We start from the raw sequence: 22,850 nt of genomic DNA, 5'->3' as shown, positions 1-22,850 counted from the left end.
ATTCCTGTTAGTGAGTTACGCTCATACTTCATCTTATCATTCCTTAAAAGCTTGTATATGGTCGGATTACGTCGATAAATAACCTGCAAATTCCTACTCCTGGAAATCCTTTTAACTAACGGCTTAAGAAAAGGAATGTAATCGAGGATCACTTTTTCTCTTGGTTGGTTTCTACTCCTCCCACGTGTTCGGTTATGGTCTTTCTTGATGAGAGCATCTATTTTTTCTGTTCTGTAGCCATGTTGCAAAGCCGTTGTTCGGATGTATTGTAGCTCTTTAATTGTATCTAAAACATCGGTGCAGTGTGTGTGTGCTCTCTGTATCCACGAGCGAAATACTGCCATCTTGATATGCCCAGGGTCTGCGGAGTTCCTAGGGATAACGATTGGGACTGATGTCGGTTTCCGATAGACATTCATGCGGATTTCCCCTCCTACACATGTTATAGTGAGATCCAAGAAATTAACACCGTTATAACTTTGCTGATCCATCTCTAGAGTTAAACCATAGGGGTTTTGATTCATTAAATCCATAAACTGGGTGGAAAAGTGTAATGCTCCGACGTTCAAGATAGAAAAAGTACTTCTTAAATTTATACAAAGTAATATGCAAGTTTCGCCGTTTTCGATCAAAAACTCGATAGAATTGATCCAAAAACTTGAGGATGTTACGCTCATGAATGAGGAGTGTTTGACGGTATTGGATTACAAGGCATTATACCCCTCCATCAAGCTGCCTCCTTGCTTTTGTGCCTTGCGGGACTTTTTATTCGCCAATATTAAGAACGCTGCAAAGTACCACACCCAGATCTTGGAATTAGCGGACTTGATATGTCACACATCTTTCTTTGGCTTCAAGGACAAAACTTATATACAAGGGCGAGGAGTACCGATGGGTAGCCCTATGTCTTATATACTCTGCGAATTGGTACTCCGCAAGCTAGAAAGCAGTATTCTTCCGATAGTAGGGGATGATATTTTATTATACGTGAGATACGTGGACGACATCTTTATCGTGTGGAAGGACAATCGCAACATCAAAAAGTTTATAGATTTAATGAATCAAAACCCCTATGGTTTAACTCTAGAGATGGATCAGCAAAGTTATAACGGTGTTAATTTCTTGGATCTCACTATAACATGTGTAGGAGGGGAAATCCGCATGAATGTCTATCGGAAACCGACATCAGTCCCAATCGTTATCCCTAGGAACTCCGCAGACCCTGGGCATATCAAGATGGCAGTATTTCGCTCGTGGATACAGAGAGCACACACACACTGCACCGATGTTTTAGATACAATTAAAGAGCTACAATACATCCGAACAACGGCTTTGCAACATGGCTACAGAGCAGAAAAAATAGATGCTCTCATCAAGAAAGACCATAACCGAACACGTGGGAGGAGTAGAAACCAACCAAGAGAAAAAGTGATCCTCGATTACATTCCTTTTCTTAAGCCGTTAGTTAAAAGGATTTCCAGGAGTAGGAATTTGCAGGTTATTTATCGACGTAATCCGACCGTATACAAGCTTTTAAGGAATGATAAGATGAAGTATGAGCGTAACTCACTAACAGGAATTTATTCGATACCATTAAGGGATCATAGGTTCGATTCTAAATTAGTATATATAGGGGCAACTTTGAGAAATTTAAAAAAGAGGATTAATGAACACAAGCGATCGGTGGAAAAATCAGTTGATAGTACCGTCCTGGCCAGTTACGCTAAGCAGCAAGGCATCACGGTCTTTTGGGACCAAGCCTCTATCATCAGGTCTACTAGATCGAGACACGCAATAAAGTTTTTCGAAAAATTGGAAATCCACAGAGCGCAGAGAAGTACGCAATGCATTAATTATAGGGACGCTGATGGGCTTTCCACAGCTTGGAAATCTTTGTGCGATGATTTGGGCTAAACATAGAAGTACGATAATCTTTAATGACGGATGAAGGCAATTGTAAAGAAATACTGCGATAATCCGTGATTGGTTTAAACCGCACGTTGGTTTTTTGTTTCGTTTTTATTTTTTGTTTTATTTTTATTTTATTATTTGTTTATGAAATATTGGCATAATTTTGTAAATTACGATAATCCTGTTTATTTTATTTTTATTTTTATTTTTTATGTATTTATTTATTTATGGTAATCGTACCGTTAATTTACGTAATATTTGTTCGAATTTTATATTTAATTTAAAGATGTAACTGAAGATGGACGCTTAATGCGTTTGAAAACGTTCTTAGGATTAAAGAATTTTTGCTGAAGTTGGAATGGTTGATTATTTTATTTTATATTGTCTCTTCAGTAAGGAAATATAGTTTTATTTAATCAGCAATGTCTTCATTTTTAAAAATTTTTACCATAAAAATCTTTTATGTATGACAAAATAAAAAGTAAAAATATGTTATTAATAGAAAATTTGTTCTAGCGGTTCATGTTTGTTCAATCACGGACCAGGTTTTTTTTTAAATTTATGTTCGAATACCGAATTGTTTGAGTTGGGAACATTTTAAGTACGAGATACTACTGTATTTCGTTTGTCATTTTTATGAATGAATACTTACCTTGGTTAAATAAAGTTTGACAACAATTGCTTAAAATGTTTAAATAAACTTTACTAAATACAAAGATTAATATATAAAAACAAAAGACAGTGAAAGTCTTAAAGGCTAAAATCTGAAAACAATGACATCTGGTTGATAAGAAAGTGCAATTTGTTTCTTCCTTGTTCTAGCTATCAGTTTTCATTAAAGTAAACATGAAAAAAGGTACAAAACAATTGAAAATTTCAATATTCTAAAACCCATGAGCAAATTTGATACAGCACACATGTTTACTTGAATAAAAAAAAATACCGAATAATGGAGTTTGCACTTAAAAGTTGTGAGATTTTGTACAGAGGATTTCTCAAATTCTTGAACTGTGTTAGACCGAAACTAGAAACCATGTTGTATGGGGGATATCCCCGATTTTCAAATCATGTTAGAGTGAAATTGTGTTCTAGAAGTGCCATGTTGTATAAGAAATACCTGTATTAAATTCTTTAACCAATGTTTTGTTTTGAAAATGCTTTTATTTTAGTGGTGAATCCATTTTTAATGATTTTGAATAATTAAATCGGCACTCAAATGAACTATTCAAATTTGTAAAACTTCTAATTTTTGCAATTTCTTCAATTGCTAAGATGTAATCATTTTACGTATTCCATATTAAGCATAAAAATATGAGTCCTCAAACAATTTTTAACATTTTCGTTATTAATAATGTAATTAAAGATAAGTTATTAATTTAATACTTTTATTTTAATTTATAAAATTATTAAATTGTTGAAGTGTTTACATGTTTTATTCTCTAGTGCTGTTTTTCAATAGGAACAAAATTTCCCTGTTTGGATGAAAATATTTTAGGGGAGAGAAAGTAATTATTTGGTGCAAAAGTTTAATTGTAGATTAAAAGCTTTTTATAATTTTTTTCTGTTTTCAATGAGTTTTCTTTATTTTAAACTTAAAAATGATTCAAACCTCTTTTCAAAATTCAAATTTATTGTCCAAATTTTTGAGATAAACAATTTTTTAATATTCATTTTTCATGTGATAAATTTTATTTGTTTACATGATATTATTTTGCATAGACCAATTGATTTGCAAAGAACAAAATTTTCGATTTTGAAGATGTTATAATGAAAATGTGTTTCCAATAGTACCTTTTTTAAATGTAAAGCTGATGCATCTGTTTGTTAACATTGAAACCATTCATTAATCTAGAAAGTTTTCAGCCATCATCAGCTATTGAAGAATAAAATACATTGAATCTCAGATTGAAACTGTACAGAATAGACTACATTTTTAGATTAAACCAACAAGCAGAATTTTATAGCATATTAACAATAACATATTAAATACATATATAATCTTTTACTCATCAAATAAATTTGTTATACTACAGAAATTTTCAGAATTCTGAATTGAGAGGCATCCTGGGTGTTAATACATTGGTGTATATTCATATTTTCTATTGCTTTCTATTCTAGCAGATGGATTGGACAAATTTTTCTTAGTTCACATATCAGAAGAGAATTTTTCTAAGAAATGCTGAATTTTAGTGTTGTATACTCATTGTGTATTTTGATACAATGAGTATACAACACTAAAGTGCTATTGGTTAGCACTTTAACAAAATAAACAATTATACAGCGGAACCTTGCTTAATGAGCACAATTCGTTTCAGAATCTTACTCGTAATGTAAAACACTTGTTAAGCAAAACAGTTTTTCCCGTATAAATTAATGTAAAATACGATAATGCATTCCATGCTGAAAAAATACTCAAATATTTTATGTATAATGTTTATTCAAAGAAAATTATTCAATATACATTGTTAAAGAGCATGAATCATCATCATCTTTTCTTCAAGTATGGAATGAACCAACCTGGAATGCGAATTCAATTTGCAGAAAACAAAAAAACAATTGAAATTTAATTTGGAATTGGTCATTAAATTTAATACGAGAATGAAGCATAACTGCCTATGTCTAGTCAAATTATTTAATTTCTAACATTTAATTATAGCCTTTATATAGCTCAAGAATTTGGCATATCATTTGGCATGTTTATTATATAATGGGCTATGATTGTTGATGTTTATATACCGTATTTTACAAACTATAAGACGCACTTTTTTCTTCGAAAAATTGCCTCCAAATTCAGGTGCGTCTTATAGTCTGTAAAATACGGTATATATGTCTGAACACAAGTTTAGACTTAACGACACTAAGATGCTAGCAGAACAAGTGCTAAACACAGACTGATGTAGCATGCTCACAATCCTGGACTTCCTCTCTTCTCACTCGTTATGTGAAACGTTGCTTCTTAAGCGAGTCATTTTTTTATAATTTGTTTTGCTTGTTATGAAAATTACTCATTATGAGAGGTTCTCGTTAAGCGAGGTTCCACTATATTATTAATACAAAATTAACAAAATGGTAGTTACTATTGTTGTTATTAATTGTAGCATAATGGTTTTTAAAGCAAATGTCTAATGAATTAGTTACAGAACCTATATGATTATTGACTGTTGCTTTGACACAATGGATGTATGACAATAAAGTCAAGGTTCCTAAGAAAACATTGTCCAATCATTTGTTTGAACAGATTACTGTACATTTAAAGAAAATATGAATATAACCTTCTGAAGGTTTCCCATTTTGTATCTACTATTGCTGAGACATAGAGATATTCTATAATGATGTTATAAAAGTGATACCACTTTATGGATCCCTGAGTCCATTTAATGTTCCAATTTCTGTATAACTAAGTCAAATGATTACTGTAATGAATCTGGCTACTTTATCACTACTATTAATAATATAAATTCTAAGTAATTTAGTACTAGAGACATTAGGCACCATCTCTTATTGAATTTAATAATTTAATTAAATTTATAATAATTATTCAGTAATTATTAGATAGTATTAAATAATTATTTATTTAATAATCAAAATTAAATTTAATAAGAGATGGTACCTAATGTCTCTAGTACTAAATTACTTAAAATTTATATTATTAATAGTAACAATAAAGTAGCTTGATTAATTATGGCGATTGTTTGACTTTGATTAAAAAACATTGGGCTTTGAGACATTATATTTTATCAAATGTACTACACCTTTAACATATCCAGTAGGAAGTCTTTAATAGCTTAAAAACGTTTTCGGCTGCGTTAATCAGCCTTCATCAGTTAAACGAATACTAATAACGAATGAAATTCGAAATTACAAAAAACGGCATTCGAATTTACAAAAAACCACGACTGCGCATAGATGGTTCTAAGCTACAAACAGAATAAAAGAAGAAATTAATAAACGGCAATAAATACAAGAATATGATGAGACTGTAGTATGTTCCATCTCTTTCCTGTGCCAAAGCGTACTGTTTGTAGCTTAGACCCGTCTATGTGCAGTCGCGGTTTTTTGTAAATTCGAATGCCGTTTTTTGTAATTTTGAATTTCATTCGTTATTAGTATTCGTTTAACTGACGAAGGCTGATTAATGCAGCCGAAAACATTTTTAAGCTATTAAAGACTTCCTACTGGATATGTTAAAGGTGTAGTACGTTTGATTTGTGTTCCAGTAAACGTTTCTCATTTGTTTTATTATATTTTATATAACTACCTCCTCTGTGTCTTTAATTCTACTAATATTCTGCATATTCAGGCACATGATCTGATCCACAATATATACTAGGTCTCATCTTAGTTTTATATGCCATAGCATTGGCCAACGAAGCAGTTAATAAAGATGGCAACTCTAGACGACATGATGGGATAATTCTTTGAGTAAAAGGGAATTAACTATAATTTTTTTGAGAGTAGTGTTGCAATATTAACTTTGTGAAATAAGATTACAAATTTATTTTGTAGTATGCATCTCCACATGTAAATGGAGAATTTTCAGGTTTCTTTTGAAAGATTGATTCTGGATTTCTCATTCATTTTCCATTCTTAAGCTTCATGTTTATTAATTAACAAATGTACCATGCTTGTAATGTAAATTGTTAATTTTTCTAAACTAAAGTAAACTGTAGAAAATATTTTAAAAAATTGGAATTGGGAGTTTTTGGCAGAATCAGGGGAAATTTTGGTATTGTCCCATCAGAAAAACACTTGCAGAAAACTGGAAATCGATAAATCAATGACGCTACACCTTATATACTTTTCAGCTATGTTTTAATTAAAACAAACATTTTAGACTAGACTTAATGTTGGTTAATGACGTGCAATTTATTTTATTTTTAATTTATGTTTTCATTTTAATACGTATATTATTTGTTTGTCAAATTTTGTAATACACAAGTTGTTAGTTTTCAAATGTTTTCAGATGTTGTAAATTTGAAATAAGCTTAGTTTTTTTTTTTAATTTGTAATATACAGGTAACCCCCGTATAACACGGGAGTTACGTTCCAAAAAATTGCTGTGTTATGCAAATCCATGTTATACGAAACAAAGAACTTGTACGAAAAGGGGGGTTAGGTTCCAAAAATTAAAAAACATGCTATTATATTTTCATAATTAAGATAAATATCTTTATTAATATAAATTAAACAATGTTTTCTTTGTCATCACTAAGCACTATTAACCAAGGGTGTTTTCTTTCTGTCAAGATATCCTTATCCTCTGAGCATTTTATTGCATCATCTTCAGATTCATGCTTTACCTTTTGCAAAAAATATGTTATTTTAGATTGCTTGTTTTTAGTTAAAAGATCTTTATAAATTTCCTTATATGGTGCTAATCACTTATGAAGAATAAAGCAAATATTGAAAAGGGAAAAACATCTAGCAACATCAAGAACAGAAGCGTCGTGATCTGGCAACACTGAAACAAGTTTCGAGGAGGACCACGTGTATCAACAGAAGGCGGGAAAAGAAAATTTACATACTTAAGTACTAATAGTTCACGAAAATAATAATTTCTGTGAACTATTAGTACTTAAGTACAGTAGAGAGTCGTAAATCGGCACCCTGGTAATCGGAATCGCCGGTAATCGGCACGATTTTCAGTCGGACTGTGTCGTGCTGAATCGAACGTTTTTGATACTAAATTTACTTCTAAAGTATAATTTTCATGTTTTTATATTCTTCAATATATTTATTTTGTTTGTACAAAATAAAGAAATAATTTTTAACGATACGATAGCCTCGATTATTATTATAAAAATTTTCGTTAGGCTTAAAATTGACGAAAATTCAACACGAAGCGACACGCAACAGAGAAAAATTCAACACAAAGCGACACGCAACGGAGAAAAATTTGAACATCGGACAGGTTAATATATTTTTTCGTACATAGACCGTAATCGGAACAAATCCCTAATCTGAACAACCCCAGTCCCCAATTGATTCCGATTTTCGGTTCTCTACTGTATGTGAAAATTTATTACATTTCATGTTTTACCCAATTCTCGAACAGTGTCAGAGTGAATCCATGCTATAGAAGTACTGTGTTATACGGGGGTTACCTGTATATGTTTTTAACCTGAGGCAGACATCTAAATGGGGTTGAAAACATTTGTTTTAATTAAAATATTGCTGGAAAAGTATATAAGGTATAAAGTTATTGGTGTATTGTCTCGACATTAGTATTTTCTAAATACAGTAGTGTGTCGTTTATCTGAATCAATTGGGGACGGGTTGTTCGGATAACCGATTATGTACGAAAAAATATATTAACCTATCTGATGTTGAAATAAATAATAATTGAGGCTATTGTATTGTTAAAAATTATTTCTTTATTTTGTACAAACAAAATGAATATATTGAAAAATAAAAAACAAAAAAAAATATACTTTAAAAGTTAATCTAGTATCAAAAACGTTTGATTCAGCACAACACAGTCAGACTGGAAAGCTTTCAGTTAACCGACGTTTCGATTGACCGGTTTTTGGATAAACTACGCTCTACTGTATTGCATAAGCAGATACATAACTTACACATCTCACAGTCTCCTTCTCTAACTCATAGAACACTAGTATGATATGCAGAAATCAAAGTGCGCAACAGCATTAGTCACCATGCTCGTTATACCAGAGAACACCTTCCATTTTTATGATGTAAAATTCTTCAGGATTGCTAGGAGACCAGATTAGAGGGAAAAACCATTGTAAATTTAATCATATTCATGCACATCAAGAATAATCTCTATATGAACAACAAAAATTTGTGGTGCTTTTCCTTGGCCTGGAAATATAGGGTTGAACTGAAAGTTCATTTGGGTTTTAGAGAGAAATAAAGTATACTATTTTGGAATAAATAAAAACCTTTAATCCACAATGTATTCACTCTTCTGTTCTATAACCTTATGCCATCTGATGGATAGTTCCATAGTTCTATCTTTGTAGAATTGGGTGGGTTTCTGATTGAAGAAATTATCAATGTGATTTTTGATACCTTCTAAAGATTGAAATTCTATACCATTTAAATTATTCTGCAACGAACGAAAAGATGATAGTCTGAGAGAGCAATATTCGGAGAATATGGATGGTGACTCAAAACAGCTCTGTTAAAGTCTAGAAGTTTTTAGTGCTTTGTTCAATGATATGTGCGACCTTGCATTATTGTGATGGAATACCACTCCCTGTGGATTTACAAGTTACTAGCCTTTGGTTCATCCAGTTGGAGACAATATTTATTGGAATTAATTGTTTGGTTGTTGGGTAAAAGCTTGTAATAAAGAACCCCTTTCCAATCCCACCAAACTGAAGTCATTACCACCCGTACAGGAACCACTTACCGGTGTTGGAAACGAAAAACGAAAAAACATCGTTAACATTTTCGAACTTTGGAAGTTCTTCTTCAGACGATAAAAAAACAAAGAACGCAGATCCAAACATAGAACGATTATTTTTAAACCGAAATCAAATACTTTACGATACAGCCGGTTGATCGGACATGCGCATTCGGTGCGGGTAGATGACGATTAAAGGTCCGTGTCGATGAGGGTCTGCCAGGCGTCGGACAAATTGAGCTCTTCTTTATAGTTTATGCAGGTGGTGGCGTGGCTATATTTGTAAATGGAGATAGCCTCCAACCATCTGGAGGCTATCTCCATTTACAAATATAGCCACGCCACCACCTGCATAAACTATAAAGAAGAGCTCAATTTGTCCGACGCCTGGCAGACCCTCATCGACACGGACCTTTAATCGTCATCTACCCGCACCGAATGCGCATGTCCGATCAACCGGCTGTATCGTAAAGTATTTGATTTCGGTTTAAAAATAATCGTTCTATGTTTGGATCTGCGTTCTTCGTTTTTTTATCGTCTGAAGAAGAACTTCCAAAGTTCGAAAATGTTAACGATGTTTTTTCGTCTTTCGTTTCCAACACCAGTAAGTGGTTCCTGTACTTGTGGTTTACATTCCCGGTGTTTCATGAATGTAGAAGCTTACCATATAGCGGTGCCAGCTAGTGAAGTCATTACTTTTCTGGGATGCAAACCAGCTTTAGGTTGCAGCACTGGCAGATCACCTGGCTTACTCCAAGATCTCTTGTGTTGAATATTGTTGTAAACAATACATTTTTTATTGCCTATTATTAATTGCTTTAAAAATGAATTATCTTCATTTAATTTTAAAAATGAGTAACAAACAAACACACTCAATAAGGTTTTGTTTACTTAATTGATGGGTAACCCAAACATCATAACGGGAAGTGTAATGTCTGACAACAGATATTTGGGATATTTTCAGTTATCTCTCATGTTGTTCTATGCTGATCATTTTGGATTAAAGCCATTATGGATTAAAGCCATCATTTACGGTTGAGAGCCATCTTGATCAAGGGGCATCTTTGAGAGAAAAATCTCCTGCTCTAAATTTTGCAAACCATTTCTGGCATGTTCAATCAGTAACTACATCCTCTCCAGATACAGCATAGATCTTTTGAGTTTTTGCTGTATTTTTTCCTGTTTAGAAATAGTGTGTGATATCTTGAAAATGTACCTAGTTACCTTCCATTTTAATATATATATATATATATATTTTTTTCTTTCTTAAAAGATAACGGAATTATAACAAATAACTAACTTGACTTACATATTAAATATACAAATATTTGTAATGCTGACCTAAACAAGTTAAAACTTCATAAGCATGACAGAGGCAACACAAACAAGCGATTATGTAAATACTGTACCTGAATGAACTTTCAGTTCAACCCTATACATATTGTAAGTGTTGTGTATAAATACAGCAGAGGCAAACTTGCATAATATATCCAAACTCCAGCACAAAATAAAATTTTAAAATGTTAAATGTTTTCGGTATTTTTAAGCCATCATCTTAAGGTTCTATAGTCTTTTTTGAATGTAGAACAATGTAAAAGAATATTTTTAATTTCCTAAATCAAAATATTATTTGTTCTTTTATTTTATTGTATCTTATTTATTTGTAATACTTCTTATGATGATGTTATATATTTAACTTAAATCCTTGCTTTATATTTTAATTCAAATTACACATATTACATTTTATTCCTTTTCTGTTGGATCCTGAACATGGGTGCTTTAACAGCCATCTTCAGGATCCAACAGAAAAATTCAATTAATAAATAATTTTGCTAGTTGAGGTGTAAAGATCGATTTGTTTGTTTGTTTTTATTGAAAAATCAACTAGTAATTTATGTAGCATATTATGTGTAATGGGTTGAATTTTATTTATTTTTTATTTGAATAGCCACTATTTTTCCATGTTTACTTGTAACATTTTTATTCTTAGATACTATATTAGTCAATAATCTTTTTTAAACAGATAAAAAGTCCAAAGTAATCAAAAAAGAATTTTTTTACATTATTTATTTTCTTTTTTATTGTAGGGAGCATATCAAAAGCATCATTTACATATAAATCCTTCATTGGGTTCTTATAGAGGTGGATCACTTCCAAATGTTAATCAGATTGGAAATAATAGCATCGATTTACAGGTAAGAATACATTTATTCATTAGTTTAAACTAAAATTTTTTAATGATTTGATTATTAATTTTTATTTAATTTTTTGCATGGCAATATATTATAATCAAATTCCTGTTTGATCAGTCCAATGTTGTGAATTGTATGAGTACGCAGGTTTATGGTTAGGCTAAAAGGTGAAATGATTATGGAATTGAAAAAGAAAGTAAAGGAAAAATGTGATATTGCCAAAGCATATATGATACTGCCAAACATTAGAACTTAAAAAAAAAGTATACTTTTCAAAAATGGATAATTTGAATTTTTGGTAATATGATAGTTTTTAATTTTTATTGATGTTTAAAAAGATTCAATTTTATTAAGAAATAAACAAATATACTTTTAAGTATTATCAGCATAAAAGTTAATTTAATAATAATACAGTAAGATTCTCCTTAACATTGCTCCGCTTACCATTGTTTTAGTATTACGTGGTAGTATTGGGATTCCGCAAAATCATACATGATTTTGTTGCTTTGGTACTCACATATAGTCTCGTGGCACATATCATAGCAGTACGAATGCATGTTTGCTGCGTAACAGTTGATTTATGATCAGTCATTAACATTATTGTGTGTATAAAGATATAAACATAATATTTTATTTTATTGTGATAAATATGGCAATTTTTAGTTTTTACAATGGGTGATTGCAAAGAAAAAGAAAGTAAAGCAACAAGAAAAAGCATTTCACTAGAAACTAAAATGCAGGTGCTCAGACGATTAGATGCAAGTGAATGGCAATCTGATATCAGCACTGTATTAAATTTGTCAACTTCAACAATATGGACCATTTTAAAAAATAAAGAAAAAATCATATCATCAGCATCTACAACCATGACTTCTGCAACAAGAATTACCCATTCCAGAAGCAATGTGTTTGAGGAAATGGATAAACGGCTTTCCATCTGGATTGATGATGAAATTGAATGTAATATGCCATTAAGTCAAGCAATTATAATGGAAAAAGCAAGAACAATTTTTAACTATATTCAGAATGAAAAAGGTGGCACAAGTGAAAATTTTGTAGCTAGTCAAGTGTGGTTCCATCAATTTAAAAACAGAAACAACCTTCATAACATACAGATTACTGGAGAAGCAGCAAGTGGAGATACAAAAGCAGCTGCTGCATTTCCAGTGACATTAAGAGCAATCATTGAATGAGGGAATTATCCTCCTGAATTAGTTTTCAATGTTGATGAAACAGGCCTTTTCTGGAAGAGAATGCCAAAACATACATTTTTATCCCATGAAGAAAAGCGAGCACCAGGATTTAAAGCTGCAAAAGATCGTTTAACACTTCTACTGGGTGGTAACACTAAAGGAGACTTTAAATTAAAATCACTGCTTGTTTATCATTCCAAAATCCCAAGAGCAACGAAGAGAAATTCAAAATCATCTTTACCAGTAATTTGGAAGTCCAATAAAAAATCTTGGATCACTATGAAAATTTTCCAGAATTGATTTACTGAACATCTTTGCCATCTGTTAAACGCTACTGTGAATTTAAAAAACTAGAACCAAAAGCTTTACTTTTGATTGATAATCCTCCAAGCCATCCAACACATTTGTCTGACCTAACAACATGCATTCCAGTAGAAATAGTTTTCCTGCTGCCAAATACAACTTTGTTAATCCAACCAATGGATCAAGGTGTAATATCATATTTTAAAGCTTATTATCTGTGGTGGACATTCCGATAACTGATTGATAAAACTGTTGATGAAGAAGATAAACAATCCATTAGAGATTATTATATATTTTGTCAACCAGAATATCGGCTGCTGAATTATTAAATTATATTGAATAATTATTATTGCCTTACAGCAGGGATGGCTAACACGTAGACCGTGGTCAACTGGTCAATCGCAAAGGTTTTGAAAGTAGCCCGCGAAGCTAAAGTTGAACAATTTGCTTTCACTTAAATTAATGTTTAAAAATCTTAATTCGATAATTTATTCTTACAATAATAGACTGTCTGTGCAACGTACCCATACTGTTTGTATTTATCCCGATGAACAATGCAAATGAATGTTAACTTTTAAATTAATTGTAGTTACAATGCATGTGCATATAAATGGCAATCGCATAAAATGGCGCAAAATCATGTGTCAGACAGTAACGTGACAGCCCCTGGCTTCAATCCACTTGTTACTCCTTGTTTGTGCACTTGTCTTTACTTTCAATTTTAGTTTTTTTTATTTATTCATACAGCAAACAGAAGCAGATATGTTAGTTTATTAATTATTGTTTTAAATGTTATTAATATTTAACCCTATTATTTTAGAAAGAATAAACCAAGTACAGGCTGGAAAAAAATAAAAACTTATTATTTATTAAAATATCTATGAAAAATTTGAAAAATCCTAAAATTGTTTGCCCATATTCATAGTCGCTCGCAGACTATATTTTACCGAAAATGTGGCCCCTAAGGGATAAAAGTTTGGCCACACCTTAAGGTAAGGCAATAATAATTAATCCATTAGAGATTTTTGGAAAAACTACAAAATCATGGATGCTGTAGACAACATCAATCTTTCCTAGAATGAAATGACTGAGAAATGTTTGAAAGAAGTGTGGAAGAATGTATAGCCAGAGCTAAGCAACGATGTTGACACGAGAGAATCCATTGTTGATGTCGACGAAATTGTCAAGCTAGCTAATGAAACAGGATTGGATAATATAAATGTGCAGGATATTGAAGAATTATTGCAAGTTACAACTGGTGAGTCTTTCCAACGACGATCTTAAAGTAACAGTAGAACAACAAGTGCACGAAGATGACAAAATTAGCATTTCTGAAGATGAGGAGCAAAAGGAACTTTCAATGGATTTTCTAAAAAATGTTTAGCCACTATAACGGAAATTATGAATCAGTTTATACAAAATGATTTAAATTTTGGTAGAAGTTCAAAGGCAAGACAAAGTGTCATTGATGTGATGTCTTGCTATTGACAACTGCTTGCTGAATGAAACAGGGAAAGGCAAATGACATTAGATGACTTCCTCACAAAAAACAAAAGATGTCAAATGAGCAAGAACCTTCCTCATCACAAACGTAACTCCTTTATTCAAACTTTTTTTGATTTTTACGGATGTTTTATGAATAAAAATCGATATTAATGATATAATTAATGTAATACAAAGCATTTAACAATAAATGTTACAAAATAAAACAAAAAACTGATGATAAATTTTCTTATTCTCTGTTCTGTTTCACTTATCCCCATTATTTATGTGTTAAGATGACCTTGTTTAATGCTGTTTCGTTTAGCGCTGAAACTTATTGAAACATATCCCCTGCGTTAAGTGGGGTCTTACTATAATTAGGGTTTGACAAAATATTTGGCATTATTTAATACAGTGATAATCTGTTAACCTGACATTATCGACACTGATGTGATGCTGAGTTATTGACTATGATGATTTATTGGACAAATGGGATTTTTCTTTTTTTTCTTTTTTTTTATTCTCTGGACACAATTTTACATATCTTCACATGTAAAACTATACAAATCCACCTTTTATGATTGTTTAACACTCCATTTCAGTTTTTTTAGATTGTTCCTTCCTTGGTTGGTTTGAAACAAGAACAGTGTAATCTCAATTTTTGCTTTGTACACTTTTATCTTTATTACTCTCTATTCTGTATATTTTATATATTAAAAGCAAAATGTTCTGCCACCTTTGAAACTGAAACTAACACTTTACAAAGAAGTGCCATAAATAGAGACTCAACTCTGACTGCCTGAATGAAACATAACCAAGGAAGCACCCAGGATCTTAACTAGAGGGGGGCAACTCATATTAATTTCGAGGAAGTGGGGAGGGAGAGTGAAACATGACAATTTCTTACAAAATAAAACTCAAAATTATTGAAAATTTGTTTTTATTATTCATTAACAGTGGCATACCATCCGTGGAAGCTCTGGAAGTACAGCTTCCCTTGTATTTTCTAAAATATAAATATATATTGTGTGATTATTTTCATATTTTAATGTACTTTGAATTACTTAAAATTAATATTTTATTATAACTGCATTATGTATTTTATTACAAATTTCTATACATGTGAAAAACAATGATAAGATTGTTATTGTATATTCGAATATAAATTTGTATATGCATATTCCCAGTGAAAGCATTATATTGTCAAATACAGGACAGCTTCCACGGCAAAAATATTTGAATCATATAACACATTCTCACATGCGCTTTACAGAGCACCAACCTAGCTTGTGGATGCTACACACCAAAATATCATATAACACTTCCAACAATTCTATCCATTAGCCACTCATAGGGAGCTACTTGACTAAGTGCATTGTTTTAAGATTTAAAAAGTAAAGAAGATTTTATATTATTTTTATGTATGTTTCTTTACAAAGCTATATTTAATTATAATTTTCTTTTAATTATAATTATATTGACAGATTTTCAGACAAAATTTTTAGAATTTTTATCACTTTTAAATGTTAATTTTAAATATTACGAAAAACAAATTTCTGAGCAAGTTTTAATTCTTTAAATTAAATACATTTTATAGAGAATTTTTTGATTTATCTAAATTATGTAGTGAATTGCAATATTTATATTCACGTCCAGACTATATTGGCAGGTCACTCTTAGGCATAGAAAATATTATAATTAATGATCATCTGAACAAAGATGTACTAAAAGAATTATACGATTTAATATCATTAGTTTTTACGGTACCATCTACAAGTGCGTCTGTTGAGCACAGTTATTCAACCATGAAGCAAATTGATACATTTGCAAGGAATACTCAGAGGAAACATTGTCATCACTAGTGTTGCTTTCAATACAAAGGAGCTTCAAGAAATCAATGACAAGTGATTTTTATGATAAAGTAATTAACGACTTTGCAGAAAAAATTGCCGAATAGGGTTAGTTTATAAAAAATGATAAAAACAAGATTTTATATCTTTGTTTCGTGTCAATTATCTATTTTAGAATTAAAATACTGTATATCTCGGCGGATAAGACGATAGTTGAATCATAAAAAAAGGCCCCGAAAATCCGGGGTTGTCTTATAGGACAGATACAAAAAATTAGATTGAAATTTATATAAATTAAAACCATTATAAAAAAATGGACAAACCGTAATTATTTACTAGTAGAGAGTAGGGTATGTGCACAAAATAGAATAGCCCATACGACATTTTTGCGAATAGTCAAGGTCATTACCCGAATGCCGAATCAGTGCGAATGCTTCCAACAATCTCAAGGCAGTGCTGCCAGATGCAAGAAAATAAATTTGTTTATTTGAAAAATAGGACATAATTCTGTATACGCTATACAGTATTATTATTCAGATGATGATCGCTGATCTAAACTAAATTCACAGATCGTTGATAGTTTGGCGTTGTCTTATAGGACAGATATAAGCTAAAACTATAAAACTTTGACAAAAATTTATACCTCTTCTTATCTGAAGGTCGTCTTATCCGCCGAGATATACTGTAAATAAACTGTTTATTTTTGTCATTTCCAGTATTTGTTTAAAATTTTAATGGAAACACAGCTTCCCTATCACCAAATGTCACTGCACATCACTGTTCATTAACATATTAATGCTACATGCTACCACTTTATACAGTGTAAGGATCTACTACCTACCATGTAGTTAACTGAGTTAGATTTTTATGTTAGCAATAATCTTCTCAGATTAACCAGAAATTTTTCTATAACTTTCTTTTCCACCATCTCATGGTGTTCTTTCACAAAATTCTGATGCTTGCTTGTCATGCATAATCCAGTCAGTCTTTCCTCTCCCATAGTGCTTTTAAGCCAGGTCTTCACTCGTCGAAGCATACTGAAGGATTGTTCTATGGTCACTGTAGTGCATGGAATAGTGCTCAGAATTATGAATGATTTTCTCATGGCAGGAAAAAAAATAGTTTTGTTAAATAGATCAATGACTTCTATATCCCTTACTTTGTCTTCCAGTAAATTCTTCTTCATCTACAAATTATACCAAAGGTCCAGTTCTCCAGTGACATCATCCAACTCATAAATATTTGTAAACAGTTCTGCATTCTTGTGTAAATCTGTGATACTAATTTCGGTCATGTATAAAGGGTTAGTTTTGTTAATGCAAAGGCTGGGGTATTTTCTTTGGAAAATCAAATATTTAATGATGATGTAAGCAAATTCAGATATGGTATAGTGAATGTCACCAGTATTCATAGTCATTGTCTGATGGTGGATTTCTCCTGTGTTATTGGAGGAAGATGTGGAACACAAATTTATTTCTAACTCCATTGCCATTTGTTCCATTGTGCTTTTTTAAGTAATTTGCCAGTGATTCTATCTGCATCCTTATGGTTGTTTTTAGGTACATCAAGAATTCCTGCAACGTGTTCTCCCACCACGATTAAATACATGGTCTTTGCTTGCAAGGCATCAACTACTGGTTCCAACACTGCTGAGTATTTTGCTATAGTAATTAGGGCAATGATAAACAATGGCTTTGTAACCACTGAATGCAACTGGTATGTTGATTTTCTTGTGACATAATTTCCCTCTGTGGATAATTTTCCTTGCACTTTCGCAAGCTCTGGAAAATTTTGAGAAAATTTTCAAATCAATTTATATTTCTCTGACCATCTTGTTTCACAATTCGTGATAAATTTGGATTGTAATTCCTATGAGCAGTTGATTTCCTGAAAAAGTTTATTATATTCATTATAGTGGCAATAGTATTTCTAATTTCTGGTATCTCATTTGCATCGTTCACCACAAGATTGAATTTGTAGCTTGAGCTGTGAAAATATAATGCTTGAGAATATTTCTTCCTTAAAATTGCTTGTACACCATCCTCTTTGCCTGCCATTGTAGAGCAGCTGTTGAAACCAAATCCAATGCAATATTATGGTGAAAGATTATAACTAACCAAAAAATTGTCAATTGCTTCTGCAATTGATGAAGCATCTTGTGCTATGAATTGTAGATTTTGTGGAACTAAAGTTCCACAACAGATTCTTCTTGAATTTTTCCTTTGCTTTTATTGTAGAGTCACAAGCCAATTGTGATAGCTGTTCTTTCCCAGCTGTGTCTACTGTTTCATCAGCTAAAACTGCATAAGCCATAGTATTTTTAATATTGCTTATTACGTTCTCCCTAATAACTTCACCACGTAAACCTATTAATTCATTTTGTATTTTTGGCGATGTGTAAACTGCATTACGGTGACATTTTTCTAGATGAGTCTTCAGTTTTTTATCGCCAGAATCTATTCGTAAATTCAACAAATCAAATAAAACTCCTCCATCAGCTTCTTTTCCCCTAAGTGGCACATCATGTGTGCTGCAAAATATTATACAGGAAATAATCGATGACAATATTTGCCTGTTTTCTTTGATTGTTTTTGGTGACAAGTTTGCAGTTGGATATCCATGGGTACATTTTTGAGAAAAGCTTTGCAGAAGCTGTTGCAGTTTGGTAGAAGTTGGTGGTTACATGTTTTCAGCAGTTTTCGTGCATATTCTTGAATTTTGTGAATGGCCTAGCCTGATCATGAATGGTCCCAAAACTCCTCTAACAGTGCCAACTACAGAAGGGAACAACACAGTGCTTGCAAAGAGCCCCTTTCAGCTGCTTGGAATATACTAGCCATGGTATATATTGATCTAATGAAGCATGATTGAATTTTCTTCACAAATGGCTTGAATCAGTTTCAAAATCATAATTTCTTGGTGGAACCCAGGGATTTTGTAACAACTCCTTCTTCTTTGCTACTGATAGCTGGGTAGCTAGTTGAACATAACGACCCAGATCGTTTTTGTGGTAGCCATCATCATTCGTTTCAATTTTGGGATTGACTGCACAAGCTTGTTCAAACGTTGTTGGATAAGAATCAACAGCGGCAGCTATGTTCACGGTTGTGCCGGTGCTGGAAAATCTGATTTTTGTCTGATGTCACCTGAAAACAGTATTTAATATAATAGGCAATCAAAAAATACAAAATATTGGAAAACCAAATTAAATAATTTTTGTATATATTTAATATTTATAATTTAAAATTATAATTAAATATATTTTTTTTTTTCAAAAATTTTTGTAACATTATTATTGGTTTTAGTCTGAATTTCATTATAGTTTAATAACTTAAACAACACTGCTTTGTATGAATACCAAAAAACCTTTAATAAAAATGCTTTTGGCTTTAGTTTATCCGTCTTCAGTTCATACTATTTAAATATTATAGAATACTATTTTTAACTGATGCAATATGGAATAGAAAAATCAAACAAAGTTTAAAAATTACTTTAAAAAGAAAATAACATACAGACATTTTATTATAGTTCTGTAAGAAAATATCTATTAAGCCAAAAATAGAAAAATATTTGAATGATAGTGTAATATAACCTAAGAATAAAAACTGCTTAATTTAAAAATGATTAGGTTGTAAACATCAATAATACATAAACTGTTAATGTTTATCTAGTTTTGCATTTGAGCTCATACGCAACCTTTTTCTCTTGTGACTAGCAGAGGCTTCGAAGTGTTTTGTAATTCTTTTGCATTATTGACATTTATAATTTTTAGGTGTTGTGATAATCCATAAATACATAACTGTTCTAACAGCCTTGTAGGGAATCTTATTTTATATTTTTTAATCAGCACTGGTATGTCCCAATGAATTACTACATCTTTTTGCCATGCGCAAATCCTGTTACTTGATGTCATATTTACTGACATAGACTTGTTATTTTAGCAGTTAGCGTCATAAATAATACATAAATCAAAATTGATTTACATGTCTAATTTGAAGGTATTTGGCCTGATGATTTTCAACACATGAAAATTTGCTTCTTATGTAATTTTTATAGTTTCTTGTTGGATATTGGTTCTATGTGTAGTGCTTATTTATGTATATCTAGTTTGAGTAGTTGAATTTAAAAGCACTTTTATCAAATAATAAATTTTTCTGAAATCTTAACAGAAATTTTAAACTAGAAATCTAACCTTGGGATTGTTCATAAGTTACATAACACTACTTTTATAGTTTTCAATACTAAGTTATCCACTCCCTGTAATACTCTGTGTTAACTGTCAGACAAATCCATCCTTAGAATTACATAATGCATATCAACCTTATTAATTATACCAAGGAATAATATGCAATACAGGGCACTGAACATTACATTATTTTATTAATTACATTTTTAACATAAAGAGAAGCAACTAAAGTTAAATAATTGCCAGATTACATTAGGCTATATTAATGTTACTAATTACTAATTAAATATGAAATAGTTTCACCTAGAACATCATCATCTGATAAATTTAATAATTAATTTAGAAAGTTTTGGAAGAAAATAATTAGCCTGAAGCAGGACTCAAGCCCATGACTCCCACTTACTGTATGGACATGTTGCCAGTTATGCTACCCAGACCTCTATCTGATCTTGTATGTACAGGAGCTTACAAACGTTCAAATTACGAACAATTTGACCATATGTTTAAAATTTAAATTTCATGCAGATTCTGAAATTCTTGTCGCAGAAGCCAGTCATGGGTGATGTTGAAATCCATCCTTAGCCAGTAATAAATAATTAATGTGGATTTATTTCTATTGAGTATCATCATTTTTTGTTTTTGCATGAATTCTGAAGTTTCATCGCTGCTTGTGAGAAGGTGTCAAAGTCAGTAATGTCGAGTATTGGTATTTTTTGCTATTTGCAATTTTTATAAACCTTTACAATGAGTGCTTCAAAAATGCATTCAAAACATTACAGTAAATCAAACAGTGGAGATAAATGCAAGAGGTATGGCTTTATTACTGTGGAAACTAAGCTTAACATAAAACTAAATGTGTTAGGTAAAAAAAAAGTTTGAAACAACTGCTAGTAAGCATTGGTGAGCAGGTAAATAGGTAAAATGATAGCTGTCTGAGTGCCATAGTGGGAATTATAGGCTATGGGTACTGAAGTTGCTCCAGTTGGCACTGAGTAACCAGTATGGTTACATCAGAATTAATTGTTCTGGAAGTGAAGATCAGACAGAGGTCTGGGTAGCATAACTGGCAATGTGTCCACACAGTAAGTGGGAGTTGCAGGTTCAACTCCCACTTTGGGCTGATTCTTTTCTTGCAGAAGCTTCTAAATTAATTATTAAACTTATCAAGAGATGGCTCCTAATACCTACCTATACCTCTAAGTCAAATTACTTCACATTTAATTAGTAATTAGTAGCATTAATATAGTCTGATGTAATCTGGCAGACATTTGCCTATAATTTAAGAATTAGGTTTATAGATCTTTATATTTGTATAAAGAGAAGTGACATAAATGGTTTGATACAGGACTGTGAGTTTGAAGCTAATTCATTTGCTAGAGGAGTTGGAGTTGATAAAAATGGAACTACTATGACTCTTGTTTTTTATTATTTGCTTCATATTAAGTTCCTAATAGGAGTGCTAACCTTGTATCTTGCATTGTAGGAACCTACTGTAATGGAGGATTTTATTTTATGGTGATTCCCCTATTTCATGATCTTTCTTTGCATATCACTAATTTCAATTCAACGAACGTTTTCTGGACGCCTTCCGTGTCCTTCTTCAGGTTAACTGCTGGATTCTATTATTTTTAAAAAACTGCGTTCCGATCTTTTAAGAACAAATTCAAATGAAGATAGTTCGAAAGCGCGATGACCATCGCGCATGCGCTATATCTGTCGTGCTCCTTGTCGTACTGTATCATATTCTTTTTAATCTTTTTATTCTTTTTTATCTTTGGGTCACATGATTTCATGTGTTATCGGACCCAAATAAATCTTTATGCATCCTCTTGTAATAAAGTTTGCCAAGCAAGCGAAAGAGTTATCTCGTCGCGTGAATTAATGCATGTTGTTTTAGTTTGCGCTTTATGTATCTCTATCGCTTCCAGCCATTTGAGATGTTCCATCCGAGTCGTTTTAGTTATTAGCGTGGCCCCCGCGAAGTCCACATTAATGCCCGTCATACGCGTACATCGCAAGGAGACGTAAGGTCACTCCGTTGCTTATAGGAGAGGCCCAACCATTTACACTTTGTTACGTAACGGAAAGGACCCATCGGACCCGAATAGAATGGCAGGCGTATACCGAATCCCGATAAAGGACGAGAGATTTAATAGGGATCTGATCTACATAGGATCAACGAAACGCTCTATGGAAGTCAGGGTTAAAGAACATGAGGCGGATATAAGATACAACAGAGCTACCACGTCGCTTGCAGTGTACGCTTCTGAACCGGGCATTAATGTGGACTTCGCGGGGGCCACGCTAATAACTAAAACGACTCGGATGGAACATCTCAAATGGCTGGAAGCGATAGAGATACAT

The 22,850-nt window shown here is 31.9% G+C and overlaps 1 protein-coding gene across 4 annotated transcripts in view; it reads left to right on the top strand.

Moving 5' to 3' along the window:
- Positions 1–22,850, top strand: part of Crtc (CREB-regulated transcription coactivator) — a 174,503-nt gene that overhangs the window by 13,692 nt on the left and 137,961 nt on the right. For all 4 annotated transcript variants that reach the window (XM_067267558.1, XM_067267559.1, XM_067267557.1 and 1 more), the window contains exon 2: positions 11,368–11,475. In XM_067267558.1, the coding sequence (XP_067123659.1) occupies positions 11,368–11,475 (108 nt within the window). The remainder of the gene's footprint in view (positions 1–11,367; positions 11,476–22,850) is intronic.

Source organism: Centruroides vittatus, unplaced genomic scaffold (assembly GCF_030686945.1).
Source record: "Centruroides vittatus isolate TY-2023 unplaced genomic scaffold, ASM3068694v2 contig_3060, whole genome shotgun sequence".
Taxonomy (NCBI): domain Eukaryota; kingdom Metazoa; phylum Arthropoda; class Arachnida; order Scorpiones; family Buthidae; genus Centruroides; species Centruroides vittatus.
This window is presented reverse-complemented; position numbering and strand designations above follow the sequence as displayed.